Below are 17,858 nucleotides of genomic sequence, written 5' to 3' on the forward strand. Positions count from 1 at the left end.
ATGATATCAAAGAAGGTGGGAAAGTTTGTTAATGATAGCTATCACTTTTAAGGAATGTAGAGAGCTTCATGTTGTTACCTAGGAGACAATTGTTACTCACATCAGTCAGGCATCAAATGATTTACTGAGTTCTAGAACGTGCACTGGTGTCATTGATGGTCAGAAGGAGCAGATGTAACCATGAACATGGTTTTGCTGCTCTAAACAGGTGAAATACTCCAAATAGAAATGATTATACATGAAGTATATGTTATGTGGAATTCTCATGGTTATTTTTTTAACTTCTTGGTTTATACTTTTTGCTAAACACCAGACCAGGCCGTGTTTAGGTCAAACCAAACTGTCAGCAGAGCGTTAAAAAATGGACTCACAGAGAAGCTGGGGCAGTTGGACCTGCTGACCACCGATGGACCATTCACCATGAAGGAGATAACACAGGTGCAGACACAGCAGTCACATGCTTTGTAAACAACAGGTGTAAACTGACAGTGAAATGCTTATTACTGGCCTTCTCAACAATGCAGAGAGAAAGAAAATAGAGAATAAAAGAAAAGTTAAACGCGTGATATAAAAGTAATAATAGATACACAATGAGTAATGGATAATTGGCTTATACTACCAGGACCAGTAAAGAGTCGATGATAACCTGGCTATATACACAGGGTACCAGTACAGAGTCGATGATAACCTGGCTATATACACAGGATACCAGTACAGAGTTGATGATAACCTGGCTATATACACAGGGTACCAGTACAGAGTCGATGATAACGTGGCCATATACACAGGGTACCAGTACAGAGGCGATGATAACTTGGCTAAATACACAGGGTACCAGTACAGAGTCGATGATAACCTGGCTATATACACAGGGTACCAGTTCAGAGTCGATGATAACTTGGCTATATACACAGGGTACCAGTACAGAGTCGATGATAACTTGGCTATATACACAGCGTACCAGTACAGAGTTGATGTGCGGGGGTACGAGGTAATTGAGGTAGATACACTACATGACCAAGAGTATGTGGACACCTGCTCGTTGAATATTTCATTCCATAATCATGTGGATTAATATGGTGTTGGTCCCCCCGTTGCTGATATAACAGCCTCCACTCTTCTGGGAAGGCTTTCCACTAGATGCTGGAACATTGCTGCGGGGACTTGCTTCCATTCAGCCACAAGAGCATTAGTGAGGTCAGGCACTGATGTTGGGTTGATTAGGCCTGGCTCGCAGTCGTAGGTGAACAGGGAGGACAGGAGTGGACTAAGCACGACCCCTGTGTTGAGGGTCAGTGTGGCAGATGTGTTGGTGCCTAACCTCACCACCTAGGGGCGGACCGTCGGCCTACACTAGCCTACATGACGACTAGCCTGTTTGTATAATCGTCTTCATAAGCACGACTAGATAAATGCTTCACAAATGATTTATAAGCAAAGAACTAAGGATGGATGATATAACAAGTGATCTGGTGCTTTGCCAATAGTGACAACCTTTTTACCAACATTTATAGCATGACATTTGCTTATTTGTGACTTCTAAAGCATTTGTATATGCGACTTATAAAGGGTTTATGAAGGCTTCATTACATTTAGTCGTTTAAGATGGGGCCATGAATTCAAAAGACTTCTTACCACTCATTCAAAAATGCTGCTCTAAATAGGCCTCACCAGAGCCATAGATAGGCAGTACATGTAACTCTGGTCCAACACTACTATTCCTCCTCACACTGTTGTTCTCAGATCATCTCTGACCTAAAGAAGGACAACTTCAACCTCAGACTCCGCATCTTCTTCTACGAGGAGCGGCTGCAGCAGAGGTGTGATGACTCTGTTGAGGAAATGTACAAAACAGTGAGTGATCAGAGACGGATCTCTGTAAAGCCATGAACAGCACAGTCATGTAACTATTTTGAAGGAATACTGTACAGGTAGGCCTACTGTATAACTACATGTGTTTTTGTCTCAACACAGAACATTGACCTGAAGGTAGAGGTTGAAACACTGAAAGAGGAAATGAAGGAGCTGCAGAGGGTCTCTGCCCTTGCACTGTAAGTTTAGCCGAGAACCTTTCATTTTGACTGACTAGAAATCATATTGTTTGGTATTGTATCTAATCTGCCTGTGGTTTGTATGATCTAGTCAAGATTACCCAGAGCAGATGGAGCAGCTCCGAGAGTACTACAACACCAAGATCCAGCAGCTAGGGAAGGTATCTGAACAACACATTTAGGCTGAAGATGTATTCCATAACCAAGTGTTCTCCAATGTCTTCCAAGATTTGCTGAATATCATTCCCATTTATTTCCAGGATCTGGATTCATCCAGAGTGGAGGTGGGGAAGCTGCCAACAATGTTGGAGCAGGAGAGGACGCATTGCCTGGAGATGGAGAAGGAGCTTCAGGGGGAGGTTCACTCCCAATCTGACATATCCACACAGACTGACCATTCCCAGTTGGACACCCCAACCCAGCCTGAACACTCCCAGTCCGATGCACCCACACAGACTGACCCCCTATCCAAGGAACAGGAACCAGACCAGAACCCGGATAAGTTCCAGGACCTACTCAGTCTGCTGGAGGAGAGAGACTGGTAGGAGAGACTGGAGACCTCCTTAGGTTTATCTGTTCCCTCCATGGAATCACAATGAATTAAGTTTGTCCTTACCTGTTACAGGATTGTACTCTCTCTCTCTCCCTCTAATTATCTCCCTCTTCTTCTTTCATTATCTCTCTCTCTATGTCCCTCACTTTCTCCCAGGCTGATAGAGCAGCTGCAGGCGTCTGTGAAGTCCCAGGAGGCTCTAATAGACCAGCTGAGATACAGTAGTGCTGGCCAGGGTAGCGGAGACCAGCCATCAGCTGACCCTGACCGCCAGCTGTCATCTCTCATTGCTCAGAGAGAGATGGACCTGCAGGTCAGTGTGTGTGTGTGTGTGTCTGTGTCTGTGTCTGCATGTGTTTGTGTGTGTGTGTCAGTCATTAACCTTTAAAACCTTTATTTCTCAGGCTCTGGAACAGGATCATGGCAGAGAGAAGAGGAAATATGACAGATACATGAAGGTGGAATGAGACACAAAATCCAAAATTCAAGATCAAATCAAGCATCAAATTACATATTGGCCCAATCTAAAACAAAAGTTATCATTCACATACACTACATAACCAAAAGTCCACTCTTCTGGGAAGGCTTTCCACTAGATGTTGGAACATTGCTGCGGGGTCTTGCTTCCATTCACCACAAGAGCATTAGTGAGGTCGGGCACGGATGTTGGGCGATTAGGCTTGATTTGCAGACGGCATTCCAATTAATCCCAAAGTTGTTCGATGGGGTTGAGGTCAGGGCTCTGTGCAGGCCAGTCAAGTTCTTCCACACCAATCTCGACAAACCATTTCCGTATGGACCTGGCTTTGTCCACGGGGGCATTGTCTGAAACAGGAAAGGGCCTTTTCCAAACTGCTGCCACAAAGTTGGAAGCACAGAATCGTTTACAATGTCATTGCATGATGTAGCATTAAGATTTCCCTCCATTGGAACTAAGGGGTCTAGCCCGAACCATGAAAAACAGCCCCAGACCACTATTCCTCCTCAACCAAACTTAGGTAGCATTCTCCTGTCATCCGCCAACAAAGATTCATCCGTCGTACTGCCAGATGGTGAAGCGTGATTAATGACTCCAGAGAACTGTTTTCCACTGCTCCAGAGTCCAATGGCAGCGAGCTTTACACCACTCCAGCCAACGCTTGGCAATGCACATGATGATCTTAGGCTTGTGTGCGATTGTTCGGTCATGGAAACCCATTTCATGAAGCTCCCAACGAACAGTTATTGTGCTGACATTGCTTCCAGAGGCTGTTTGGAACTCGGTAGTGAGTGTTGCAACCGAGGACATCACTCAGCGGTCCCGTTCTGTGCGCTTGTGTGGCCTGTAGGCCAAGCTTGTGTGGCCTACCATTTCGCGGCTGAGCCGTTGTTGCTCCTAGGCGTTTCCACTTCACAATAACAGCACCTACAGTTGATCGGGGCAGTTCTAGCAGGGCAGAAATTTGACGAACTGACTTGCTGGAAAGGTGGCATCCTATGACGGTTCCACGTTGAAAGTCACTGAGCTCTTCAGTAAAGCCATTCTACTGCCAATGTTTGTGTATGGAGAATCTTTCATTTTGGCTGTGTGCTCGATTTTATACACTTATACACTAATTTGAAGGGGTGTCCACATACTTTTGTATATATAGTGTAGTACAGTGTGTTTGTTGCAGGAACAGAGAATGACTAGATATGTCCCAAATCTATAATAATTGTGTCATAATGATGATAATAACGGTGCTGATAACTCACTGTTCAGGAGATGCAGGATGTGATGGCAGAGAAGGATTTCCAGCTGGCTGAATGTGAGTTTAAAGTCAAGGAGCAGGAAGCCGCCATCCTGAAACTCAACCGCAAAATACATGAGAAAGATAGTGAGAAGAAAAAAGCTGTTCGGGTAAGAATATCATCCATCCATAGAAGGAGATGTAGCTCAGGGTAGAGTGCATGCTTTGCATGTATGAGGCTCCGGGTTCAATCCCTGGCATCGACATAACTGTTTTGTGGTTGACTTACTTACCTTAGTTGAATGTGCTGACTTCCTTTCTGGAGTCTTTCTGGATAAGAGCGTCTGCGAAATTAACAAAATGTAAATGAAATGCTGGAGTAATGGAGTAAATTGGGTTATATAATGTCAAGTTGACCCATCTTTAACCTCTGTCCCTTTTCACATTTAGTCAAGCGATGGAGTGACAGACACGATAGGCCAGCTTCAGGCATGTCTGCGGGAGAAGGAGAAAGAACTGCTGACCCTCAACAATCTGCTGTTTAGCCATGAGGATACAATCCATGTAAGAACTCACAGCTGTTCATACGCTGACCAAAACTATTGTGTGTAGATCCATCCATCTATTGCTTAGCTCTTATTTATCCATCCCTGAGTATGTTGTTGTTGGTTTTTCCCCAGACTCTTGAGAATGAGCTGGCCAATGAGAAGGTCAAATATGACTCAAAGACCAAGGTAACGCCTTTTCTCTCCAGGTCCTCTGTTCTCCAATTCTGGAGTTAAATTATTCACTTCTCCTGTGACATGTTTGTGTAATTTTTCACATATTTTTTTAAAAAACGTGAAATTCAAGAACTGATAAGCTAATTAGCTTTATCAGCATAGATAAGCAGATCACTATTCTATCTGTTCAAGTACTGTTCCTTTGTCTGTCAGGAGCTCCAGGATGCTTTGGAACAGTCCAATGAAGAGATGGCAGAGAAAGACTTCCTCCTAACAGAGAAGGAGATTCATATGAAGGAGCTGGAAGCTGCCGTAAAGACATTCAACTGCACACTGCAGGAAAAAGATAAATTGCTACAGGTATTAGGTCTACAACAAGCCAGAATCAACTAAGCAAGCACTGTATGAAAAAGCATACCGTATTGGTATCATATAATTTCCATTGACTGTCAATGTGTTCACTGGATAATATACACAGGAGTGTGAAAGGGAACCTATTTTGACATTCTCTTTCTCAGGAGGGCCATGTGTGCACATGCCCTGACATTACCACTGGTCACCATCAGGAATCAGTGTTTCAGCAGCAGGTTGAAAAGGTGAAAGAGAATTCTGAGGTGAGATTCACAGTCACACATATCATATTCTTTGGAGCTTTTGCTCATTGTACATTTCCATACCTTTGTTTTTTGTTAGAAATAGAGTAGATTGATAGCTATATGTTTTCTGGTGCAGAGAGCCAGGGAAGAGCTGCTGTCTGTGGTAGAGCAGAACAACAGGGAGTTTGAGCGTCTTCAGAAGGCTCTGCTGGACATCCAAACACACCCGCCTGCCCAAGAAGATCTCCTGTCTCACATCCAAGATGCTATAAATGTACTTTACCTCAATGCATACTATTACATTGTGGTGATTCCAGTACTTCACCACATATGGAATGCGGTTTGTTAATTGATAAGAGAATCCCTATATTTTCCTAGCAAGCCAAGGATGAGATCCTCACTGCCATTGAAGGGAAAGGAAACGACAGTTCTTCAAACCTGTCTCTACTGATGCAGAAGCTAACCGATCTGCAAGATAGGAACAATCAGCTGTCTTGCTGTCAAGATCTGATAAATGTATGTTTACCTCAGTTTCACCAGAGGGGTAGGCAAGTATCTCCCCTGTGATATATCACTTTAAATTGTATTCATACGTCATCCATCTTAATTTTTTTATGTTGTATGTTATTAATGTTAATAATACAATGTATTGTGTTGAGCAGAGTGTGGATGCTCTGATGCGACAGCGAGACATAGAGATGGCTCAGACCAGGGATGTGTTTAACCGTCTGCAGGGAGCCAGGCAGGAGCTGGAGGAGAGCCTGTGCCAAACACTACAAGACAAGGACAGGTCCTTTGCACACCTACAGGCCACTCTGGACAGGAAGAACAAGGACATGGAGGTATAGGAGGACACAATTATGCTTTTGAATGCTATATTCCCCAAAAATGCTACCCAGAAGATTCTGGACGTTGCATTTAAAAATGGTTTGGAGGAAACAACAACATCCTAGCGAAGTTGAACATGAGCAAAAAAAGGTATTGTTCAAATTAATCTCATTCAGAGTTTCTGTCATATTGCCGGTAATATCTCTTCAGGTCATGGCTGGTCAGTTCCACAGCCAGATGGAGGAAAGCAACAGGGAGCTAGAACAACTGGAGCAGAGACTGAGAGAGACAAAGGACATGTTGGCTCAAACCAATGCAGATAAGCAGAGCCAGCTGACTGACCACCAACTCACAGTGGAAGAGATCCAGTCTGCCACCAGTATCAATGCTCAAGTGCTAAAGGTAACAGAAACCTCATTGTTCTGCATTTTAGGACAAATCTACAAGGAATATATGTCCTTATACAAGAGTCACGTAGACTAGGGGTCTCAAACCTAGGAACCTGTTATTTTGTAACTCTTTGTCTATATAAAAGTAGTGCATAACTTTAGTGCATAACTCTAAAGTGACTGCAGTGTAGTGGAGACCCATGTTCTACACATATATGTGACTCATTGACTTGATAATATAGGTACTCAACCTACTGCAATACATCTGGTGTTAAGTGATAGAACATCAGATATCATTTCAGGATTCTTATTCCTGTCTCTCTCCTGTAGTCTTTAGAGTCAGTGATGAAGGGCTTGGACCAGGAGCTCCAGGAGAAAGACTATATCATATCCCAGCTACAGGAGGTTGTCAATAAGAACTCAGAGGATCTAGAGGTAGAGTGACAATTCTAAGTAATTATTTGGTCATTCTTATATAATTACCATTTCACAGTGTAATTTCTAGTTGTGGAATGAAAATGGGGAATGTATTGTACCTATTTCTGGACTGTTTGTCTCATCTCATTCCCCAGATCATGGTTGGCCGGTTGCATAGCCAGGCTGAGGGTAGCAACAAAGAGCTGGAACAACTTGAACAGAGGCTAAAAGAGACAGAAGCCATTTTGCTTCAGACAACCCAGGAAAAGGAGACACAGATGACAGACCATCAACTTGAAATTGAGAAACTGCAGGGTGAAGCTAAAGACAGCAACAGGAAGTTGGAGCAGCTAGAGGAGAAACTCAAGGAAATGGAGGACATTTTGTCTCATACCACTGGCAAATATCTGCAGGACAATCAACTTACAGACAGGAAACTGCAGGGTCAAGCGGAGGACAGAGACAGGAAGTTGGAGCAGCTGGAACAGAAACTCAAGGAGACTGTGGACATTTTGGCTCAGATCACTGACGATAAGGACAAACTGTTGCTAGAAAATCAACTGGCAGAACAGAAACTACAGAGCCAGACTGAGGACAGTAGTATGAAACTGGAGCAACTGGATCAGATGTTGAAAGAGAAGGACCTGCTGTTCATGCAGAGCACAGCAGACAAGGAGATACAGCTGACAAACTACAAACTCACAGTAGAGAAGCTAATGTCTTACATCACCATCAATGAACAGATGTTCAAGGTAACGAGAATAGATTCCACCAGAACCATATATAGGTGTGCATAATACACTACCTTTGGCCAAAAGGTTCTGTCTCCTCTCTTTCCTTTAACCACAGACGTTGAGACAACGCTGCCAGAAACTAATTTATATTTTCTCTTTGAAGGAGTTGAGAGAACATCACAGACAGATTCTGGCCAAGCATACGCTGGAGCTTGAGGACTATGGGAAGAGGCAGGAGAAGCTATCCACAGCACAGATTCAGATCTCTGCCTCCCTGCAAGAGAAGTGCTCAGAGGTCTCTGAACTTAGACTCCTGACTGAGAGGGAGCAAGTCATCAAGGTACTGTAGACCATCAGAACTGAGGTCAATTATATTGTAATTCAATCAATTATCTACAGTTCCCATTTCTAATTTCCTACTCTTATCAATCTTACTGTGTGTTTTTGATTAGGGTCTGGAGCATTTTGCAGTCCAAAGGGAGGGGGGGAGAACTAATCCCTGTCAGAGAGAGACTCTAGACCCTGACAACCACACCATCCCAGAGAACAGTGAAGGTGAGTTTAAGTGGTCTGTCTGTGGTCTGGGGTGGTCTGTAGCTGAAGTGTCATTGTAAAAGACTCATAAAGACTCTTACTCTCTCATTCCCCTTTTCCTTTCTTCCTCCCTCTTCCCTCTTCCCAGTTCCTTCAACCGAGGCTGGCCCGACCAAGTGTGAGAGGTGTCTCCAACTTTTGCAGAGGGAGAATGACAGTCTGCTGGTCAGACTGAGGGCTAGCAAGCGCCTCAACAAGACCCTGCGTAGCCAGCTGGACCTGTGCAGATCCATTATGGCTCAGAGAGAGGGGAGTGATGGACGCAGTTTCTCCCCTTCCAACTCACTCACAGTGGAAGAAGAAATGAAGGAGCAGCTGCAGGAGATCTTGAGGCTGAGACAGAGTCTGGAGGAGAGCATCCAGGCAAACAGGAGGCTTCAGGAGCATCTGAAGAACCATAAGGCCCAGCAGGCAGCAACTCAGACTGGAGCCCAGCAGGCAGGGACAGAGATGGGCCAGAACCACCCAGGTCAGTCAGACATAGGGATCATTATTTATTTATTTAGGGGCAAATCATAACTTGAGATGTAAACTTATTTTGGACTTTCACGTAAATCATGCATTAATGTAAATGAAAGATTTACACGAAAACTGGAGTTACACTAAAGTTAATGAGCCAACAAATTATTTTACACTAACTACCTAGTTATTCAAGTGGTGAACATACTTACCTTCACACTTAACTGCGTGACTGTTCAGAGGGAATAATCAGGGGTGAACTGTTACTGTACATGCTTTTGTTCTGATGTCCAGGCGTGCATGCTGAGTCAGAGAGACTGAAGGCGTCTCTGGTTGAGACAGCCTGTGAGCTCACACGGCTCCAGAGAGCGAGTGACATGCTGAGGGAGGAGAGAGAGAGGCTGACAGAGGGGCTCGCACGCTCTGAGGACAACAACAGGAGCCTGGAAGGCTCACTTAGCGCCACACAGGAAGAGATAGACAGGTTGGAGGAAGTAATAATAAGTATAGGAAATAGTAGGAGTCCAATCTCCAGACTCCTTCATCCCAGTCTTGACTGTTAGTATTCCATTGAATTATAGCCTGGGGCAGAGGTTCTTTGGCTTGACAACGGTACTGCAGAACAGATGGCTAAAACAGAACTGGCTCTCAGGCTGATCGAGTTAGATGTTGACAGACAAATAGAAGACTTGATGTGAGTTTATTTCACTGTCTAAGGTTGAGGGGAGAACTCGATGCCTATCAAAAACAGCTCACCAACAGCAATGAGCTCCTCAAGTCATTTTGTGAGGAGATGCAAGGGTCCAAGCAGATGAGGACAGCTGCAGTCAACCCCACTGGTAATGTATACAAGAAGGTCTCTCACTTTTTCTCTCCATCTACAGTTATTCTTGCTAGATAACTGTGTTAGCTGACTAGCTGCTGTTGTCTCACCTGTTGTTTTAGCTAGCTCTCCCAATCAAGACCTGCGATTACTTTATGCCTTACTATATGTCTCTCTCAAATATCAATATGCCTTGTATATTGTTGTTCGGGTTAGTTATCATTGTTTCAGTTCACAATGGAGCCCGTAGTTCCACTCCTAATACCTCTGATACCTCCTTTGTCCCACCTCCCACACATGCGGTGACCTCACCCATTATAACCAGCATGTCCAGAGATACAACCTCTCTTATCATCACCCAGTGCCTGGGCTTACCTCCGCTGTACCCGCACCCCACCATACCCCTGTCTGCACATTATGCCCTGAATATATTCTACCACGCCCATAAATCTGCTCCTTTTATTCCTTGTCCCCAACGCTCTAGGCGACCAGTTTTGATAGCCTTTAGCCGCACCCTCATCCTACTACTCCTCTGTTCCTCGGGTGATGTGGAGGTAAACCCAGGCCCTGCATGTCCCCAGGCACCCTCATTTGTTGACTTCTGTGATCGAAAAAGCCTTGGTTTCATGCATGTCAACATCAGAACCCTCCTCCCTAAGTTTGTTTTACTCACTGCTTTAGCACACTCTGCCAAACCTGATGTCCTTGCCATGTCTGAATCCTGGCTTAGGAAGGCCACCAAAAATTCTGAGATTTCCATACCCAACTATAACACTTTCCRTCAAGATAGAACTGCCAAAGGGGGAGGAGTTGCAATCTACTGCAGAGAKAGCCTGYAAAGTTCTGTCATACTTTCCAGGTCTATGCCCAAACAGTTCGARCTTCTAATTTTAAAAATGAATCTCTCCAGAAATAAGTCTCTCACTGTTGCCGCCTGCTACCGACCCCCCTCAGCTCCCAGCTGTGCTCTGGACACCATCTGTGAATTGATCGCCCCCCATCTAGCTTCAGAGTTTGTTCTGTTAGGTGACCTAAACTGGGATATGCTTAACACCCCGGCAGTCCTACAATCTAAGCTAGATGCCCTCAATCTCACACAAATCATCAAGGAACCCACCAGGTACAACCCTAAATCCRTAAACATGGGCACCCTAATAGACATTATCCTGACCAACTTGCCCTCCAAATACACCTCTGCTGTCTTCAATCARGATCTCAGCGATCACTGCCTCATTGCCTGTATCCGCTACGGGTCCGGGGTCAAACGACCACCCCTCATCAYTGTCAAACGCTCCCTAAAACACTTCTGCGAGCAGGCCTTTCTAATCGACCTGGCCCGGGTATCCTGGAAGGATATTGACCTCATCCCGTCAGTTGAGGATGCCTGGTCATTCTTTAAAAGTAACTTCCTCACCATCTTAGACAAGCAACTAAGAACAGATATAGCCCTTGGTTCACTCCAGAACTGACTGCCCTCGACCAGCACAAAAACATCCTGTGGCGAACTGCAATAGCATCGAATAGTCCCCGCGATATGCAACTGTTCAGGGAAGTCAGGAACCAATACACGCAGTCAGTCAGGAAAGCAAAGGCCAGCTTTTTCAAGCAGAAATTTGCATCCTGTAGCTCTAACTCCAAAAAGTTCTGGGACACTAAAGTCCATGGAGAACAAGAGCACCTCCTCCCAGCTGCCCACTGCACTGAGGCTAGGTAACACGGTCACCACCGATAAATCCGTGATAATCGAAGACTTCAACAAGCATTTCTCAAGCGGCTGGCCAATGCCTTCCTCCTGGCTACTCCAACCTTGGCCAACAGCTCCGCCCCCCCGCTGCTACTCCCCAAGCCTCCCAGCTTCTCCTTTACCCAAATCCAGATAGCAGATGTTCTGAAAGAGCTGCAAAACTGGACCATACAAATCAGCTGGGCTTGACAATCTGGACCCTCTATTCTGAAACTGTCCGCCGCCATTGTCGCACCCCCATTTACCAGCCTGTTCAACCTCTCCTTCGTATCATCTGAGATCCCAAGGATTGGAAAGCTGCCGCGGTCATCCCCCTCTTCAAAGGGGGAGACACCCTGGACCCAAACTGTTACAGACCTATATCCATCCTGCCCTGCCTATTAAGGTCTTCGAAAGCCAAGTCAACAAACAGATCACTGACCATCTCGAATCCCACCGTACCTTCTCCGCTGTGCAATCCGGTTTCCGAGCCGGTCACGGGTGCACCTCAGCCACGCTCAAGGTACTAAACGATATCATAACCGCCATCGATAAAAGACAGTACTGTGCAGCCGTCTTCATCAACCTGGCCAAGGCTTTCGACTCTGTCAATCACCATATTCTTATCGGCAGACTCAGTAGCCTCGGTTTTCTAATGACTGCCTTGCCTGGTTCACCAACTACTTCGCAGACAGAGTTCAGTGTGTCAAATCGGAGGGCATGTTGTCCGGTCCTCTGGCAGTCTCTATGGGGGTACCACAGGGTTCAATTCTCGGGCCGACTCTTTTCTCTGTATATATCAATGATGTTGCTCTTGCTGCGGGCGATTCCTGATCCACCTCTACGCAGACGACACCATTCTGTATACTTCTGGCCCTTCCTTGGACACTGTGCTATCTAACCTCCAAACGAGCTTCAATGCCATACAACACTCCTTCCGTGGCCTCCAACTGCTCTTAAACGCTAGTAAAACCAAATGCATGCTTTTCAACCGTCGCTGCTGCACCCGCACGCCCGACTAGCATCACCACCCTGGATGGTTCCGACCTAGAATATGTGGACATCTGTAAGTACCTAGGTGTCTGGCTAGACTGCAAACTCTCCTTCCAGACTCATATCAAACATCTCCAATCCAAAATCAAATCAGGAGTCGGCTTTCTATTTCGCAACAAAGCCTCCTTCACTCACGCCGCCAAACTTACCCTAGTAAAACTGACTATCCTACCGATCCTCGACTTCGGCGATGTCATCTACAAAATAGCTTCCAATACTCTACTCAGCAAACTGGATGCAGTTTATCACAGTGCCATCCATTTTGTTACTAAAAACCTTTATACCACCCACCACTGCGACCTGTATGCTCTAGTCGGCTGGCCCTCGCTGCATGTTCGTCGTCAGACCCACTGGCTCCAGGTCATCTACAAGGCTATGCTAGGTAAAGCGCCGCCTTATCTCAGTTCACTGGTCACGATGGCAACACCCACCCGTAGTACGCGCTCCAGCAGGTGTATCTCACTGATCATCCCTAAAGCCAAAACCTCATTTGGCCGCCTTTCCTTCCAGTTCTCTGCTGCCTGCGACTGGAACGAATTGCAAAAATCTCTGAAGTTGGAGACTTTTATCTCCCTCAACAACTTTAAACATCTGCTATCTGAGCAGCTAACCGATCGCTGCAGCTGTACATAGTCCATCGGTATATAGCCCACCCAATTTACCTACCTCATCCCCATACTGTTTTCATTTATTTACTTTTCTGCTCTTTTGCACACCAAGTATCTCTACTTGCACATGATCATCTGATGATTTATCACCCCAGTGTTAATCTGCTAAATTGTAATTATTAGCTCCTATGGCCTATTTATTGCCTACCTCCTCATGCTTTTGCACACATTGTATATAGATTCTCTTCTCTTCCCCCCCCCCCCCTACTATGTTATTGACTTGTTTATTGTTTACTCCATGTGTAACTCTATGTCGTTGTCTGTTCACACTGCTTATGCTTTATCTTGGCCAGGTCGCAGTTGTAAATGAGAACTTGTTCTCAACTAGCCTACCTGGTTAAATAAAGGTGAAATAAAAAAATAAAGATGTGATGTTGATTCTGTTGAGTTGCTACACTTTCATCCAGCATCAGAGTTTGGAGGCGGTCTCCCGGACAACCCCAAGCTAAATCAACTCCTCTCTGAGATCCAGCGAATCAGAGCACAGCTTGCCGATAAGGACACAATACAGACTAAAGCCACAGAGGAGAAACACCCTGAGCATTCTGGTTGGCCCGAGTGCCCTCCAAAGATCATCAACATCAACTATGTGGAGTGTGGAGCATCCAGACATTCAAGCAGAAGCAGTCCTTCAGGTACAAGTAAGAACTGTGAAATGTCTCAGTGATCATTATGTATTGTGATGGCGTAAAAAGAAATGGCAGCATATTTTCAATCGAAGCTTCATTGAAATGGCTTTATGTCCCTCATATCACCATCAAGATTACATACAGTAAATGTAACACTAGTAATCAAATTAGCTGTCAAAGATAGGTTTCTGCTTAGGAAAATCAACACATTGGTTGACTTGAATGGCAAATTCAACTAAATTCAGTGACTTTATCACAAGTGTTTTTATTATTCAGGGAGAAGAGATCATGCCAAGAAGGACAATGACAACCTCTCACAAAGCAGCCTTACCTCCAGCATAGATGACTCGGTCCCATCCTTATTGAACAGTAGCCTATCCTCACTGTGGGCAAATGACAAGAGCCCTAATGTCACTGGCCAGGAAGATGATTGCATCAACCTGCAGAGACTGATATCAGAAGGGAAGACAATGACCAATAAGATGAGTAGGCTACTACAGGAGTGCCACAACAACAACTCCAATCCCACGTCACAGTCAGCAGTGAGTCCTTCGGAATTTGAATGTATTGTTAGTGGTCCCCAAGGGGGAATTGAAATGCCACAGGTTTCAATATTATGATTATTAATATTTATATATTAATATATAGATTTTATAACAGCAATGCATATTCTTAACTTGTATTCTCTACATGTTGGTTTTCCCCTCAGGATTTCTACTTGGAAAACCTGAAACTGAAGAATAAAATTGAGATAATGAAGAGGGAGCAATCTCAAAACAAGAAGATGCTTTCTGAGGCCGTCAAACGACTGAGAAGAGTGAACCTGGGGAAAGTAGAGAGAGTGAGTGAATAGCAGCAAATGATCATCATTCCACTAAGCCAATCTTTGTTTCATGGATTCAAATAGAAAGAATGAGAGCTTCCCTCATCAGTCTTAATAAAAGTTTGCATTGCAATGCTGTTGTTTCTCTCAATTCTGTGTTGTATTTTTGGACAGATTAATCCATGTAGAAATGTGCCATATAAATTTGACGCACATGATAAGCTTATGCACTGATGTCGCGTTCACGTGCTAGTCGGAACTAGGAAACTCCTAGTGAACAGCATATGAACGCGGCGTGTAGCGATTGAACTCTGCTGCTGTGTTTTTCTGCTGCTCATTAAAAAAAAGGATTTCAGTCTTGGGGGTGTGGTACGATGTGGGTGTGTTACAATTATATGCATTTAGAAGAAAAAGAAACGCACACCTATACAATTATAAGTATTAACCGTAGATGACTAACAGGAGGAGCCATTTTGGTACGCCATTGTAAAAGATTTTGAAAGCTATAGAAGAAATGCATTTAATTCATTAATGTCTACATTCATTTTTAACAAGTATATTCTATTACAGACACCTAAATGCATAGTTTTAAATTATAATATATGAACTGAACATAAAAATAAAACAAATATATAAAAACGTATTCCTCAAAGTATTATTTTTAAGATAGAACTAATGTTACTGTACACACTACAACAAAGAAATACTTAAACATTAAATTTAGCCTAGATAATTGTTTGTACAGTATGTCGACTTTGGTGTCTATTTCAGATCTTATGGCATTTTCAAGGATGAACATAAGAGCATTGAAAGGGGAGAAGACCACTAGAAGTCTGGCCATGTGGAGAAGTGCAGCTCTGGTGAGGGCCAACTTACCGGTTTGGTCAGGGCCAGCATGAGGGATAAAGTTTATCCTGTGTTATGAGTGTAGCTATTAAGTTAAGTTTGAGCATCTTAGCAATACAATGTGTTTTACACAGCTGTCAACATTCTACAAAGAAAAAGACACAATCAATTATACTGAACAAAAATATAAATGAAACATGCAACAATTTCATTGACTTTACAGAGTTACAGTTCATATGAGGAAATCAGTCAATTGAAATAAATAAATTAGGCCCTAATCTATGGATTTCACATGACTGTGAATACAGATATGCATATGTTGGTCACAGATGCCTTATATTAAAAAAATAAAATGGGCCTCACAATGGGCGTCAGGATCTCGTTACGGTATTTTTGTACATTAAAATGCAATTGTGTTCGTTGTCTAACTTTTGCCTGCCCATAACCCCACCTCCACCATGGAGCACTCTGTTCACAACGTTGACATCAGCAAACCGCTCGCCCACACAACGCCATACACGTGGTCTGCGGTTGTGAGCCTGGTTGGACGTACTGCCAAATTCTCGAAAATGACGTAGGAGGAGGCTTATGGTACAAAAATTAACATTCAATTCTCTGGCAACAGCTCTGGTGGACATTCTTGCAGTCAGCATACCAATTGCACGCTCCCTCAAAACTTGAGACATCTGTGGCATTGTGTTGTGTGACAAAACTGCACATTGTCCCCAGCACAAGGTGCACCTGTGTAATGATCATGCTATTTAATCAGATTCTTGATATACCACACCTGTCAGGTGGACAGATTATCTTGGTTGGCAAAAGAGAAATGTTCACTAACAGGGATGTAAACAAATTTGTGCACAACATTTGGGAGAAATAAGCTTTTTGTGAGTATGGAAAACTTCTGGGATCTTTTATTTCAGTTCATGAAACATGGGACCAACACTTTACATGTTGCGTTTATATTTTTGTTCAGAGGTATATTATCATTAACCAGATGACCATGGATACCAGACTTGGATGAGTGATAACTCCGTTCTAGAATGTTGTCGTTACCCCAGATACCAGCCTGTATTATAGTTTTATGACCAGAGACAAATCTTCAAAGGCACAGTATATATGTATTTGGAGTGGTACATGCATTCACACAGTCTTGATTTATAGGATCCTTCCCACTATATGATTGATATGTCAAGTGATAAAATCCGAAGTTATCAATTAAGAGTTTATGGGAAAACTGCACTTGTCCTCATGTGTAAATTAGTTTATTAAATATTCTACAGCTGTCATCAATCAAATCAAACTTTGTTTATATAGCACATTTCTTACAACAAATGCATTTCAAGGTGTTCATAGTCATGCATTGAAAGGCATGTGGCACTTAACATCCTTCCTCTTGGCAGGTCTCTACCCAGTAGGTGACAAGGGGATTGTCTGTACCATATGTGAATGCCTCCTTGGAGCCCAACCAGGTGCAGTCAGTTGAGGACCTGTACACGGCCGAAGACTACAAGCCTCTGTCCCGAGAGCCCACAGAGGAGGATCTTCAGTGACTAAGGAACCGTCTCCGGGACAGGTTCAGTGGAATGGAATGGCTCCTTGAACCTGAGCCAGAACAACCGTTAGCCTCCCTGTCTGTACCAGACATTGTTAAAAAAACAATGGCACCTGGGACATGCAGGGATCCTAGCTGGTATGGTGCTGTCGGTGCAGCAGCAGGAAGCTATACGGCAGGCAACAGTTGGACAGCGCACCAACACCAACTGGCACACCATGAGGAGAGGGAGGTTGACGGCCAGCAGTTATGGAGCAGTGGTTAGGGCCATGCACGTTACTCCATCGCTGCTAAGATTGGTCCTCAGATCACAGTCGTTGGATGGGGTGTTCTCTGTGGGGCACAGATAACGAAGAGGAGGGCATCAAGGCATTCAAAATGGTTACGGGATGGCTGTTCAGGAGTCAGGGCTTAGGGTCACAGGGTCTTCTTCACCGGATGGTCTGGTGGGCACCACAGCAGTGGTGGAGGTCAAGTGTCCCGATGGTGTAAGAGGCAGTCGAAGGATTTCTATATCAAGGAGGGAGGGTCTTACCGCCTTCGTGAAGACTATCCTTACTGGCACCAAGGTCAGCTCCACATCACTGGAAGGGACATCTGCTTCTTCATTGTGTGGACCACCAAAGCCTCCATCACCATCCCCATCCAGCGTGACGGTCTCTGACAGACTCATAATGCTCTTCCTG

At 44.3% G+C, this 17,858-nt stretch overlaps 1 protein-coding gene across 1 annotated transcript; it reads left to right on the forward strand.

Annotated features, from left to right (window-relative positions):
• LOC139024591 (putative leucine-rich repeat-containing protein DDB_G0290503) lies at positions 1–17,170 on the forward strand. Its single transcript, XM_070439480.1, has 26 exons — positions 1–15; positions 1,744–1,854; positions 1,975–2,051; positions 2,143–2,212; positions 2,312–2,592; positions 2,761–2,917; positions 4,346–4,483; positions 4,764–4,877; positions 4,994–5,047; positions 5,249–5,395; positions 5,554–5,649; positions 5,768–5,905; positions 6,010–6,147; positions 6,294–6,473; positions 6,670–6,861; positions 7,179–7,283; positions 7,421–8,017; positions 8,163–8,339; positions 8,452–8,554; positions 8,682–9,062; positions 9,347–9,536; positions 9,770–9,891; positions 13,727–13,960; positions 14,225–14,490; positions 14,658–14,789; positions 17,036–17,170. The coding sequence occupies exons 1-26, from the start codon at positions 1–3 to the stop codon at positions 17,168–17,170; spliced, it is 4,350 nt and encodes a 1,449-aa protein (XP_070295581.1).
• The last annotated feature ends 688 nt before the right edge of the window (positions 17,171–17,858 follow it).

The sequence above is a fragment of the Salvelinus sp. IW2-2015 genome, linkage group LG4q.1:29, assembly GCF_002910315.2.
Source record: "Salvelinus sp. IW2-2015 linkage group LG4q.1:29, ASM291031v2, whole genome shotgun sequence".
In the NCBI taxonomy this organism is placed as follows: Eukaryota; Metazoa; Chordata; class Actinopteri; order Salmoniformes; family Salmonidae; genus Salvelinus; species Salvelinus sp. IW2-2015.

Excerpts from the sequence above, each read along its gene's own strand:
- LOC139024591 (XM_070439480.1), top strand. Across the intron at positions 2,052-2,142 it reads AGGGTCTCTGCCCTTGCACT|TCAAGATTACCCAGAGCAGA; the intron begins GTAAGTTTAGCC and ends TGTATGATCTAG. Across the intron at positions 8,340-8,451 it reads AGAGGGAGCAAGTCATCAAG|GGTCTGGAGCATTTTGCAGT; the intron begins GTACTGTAGACC and ends GTTTTTGATTAG.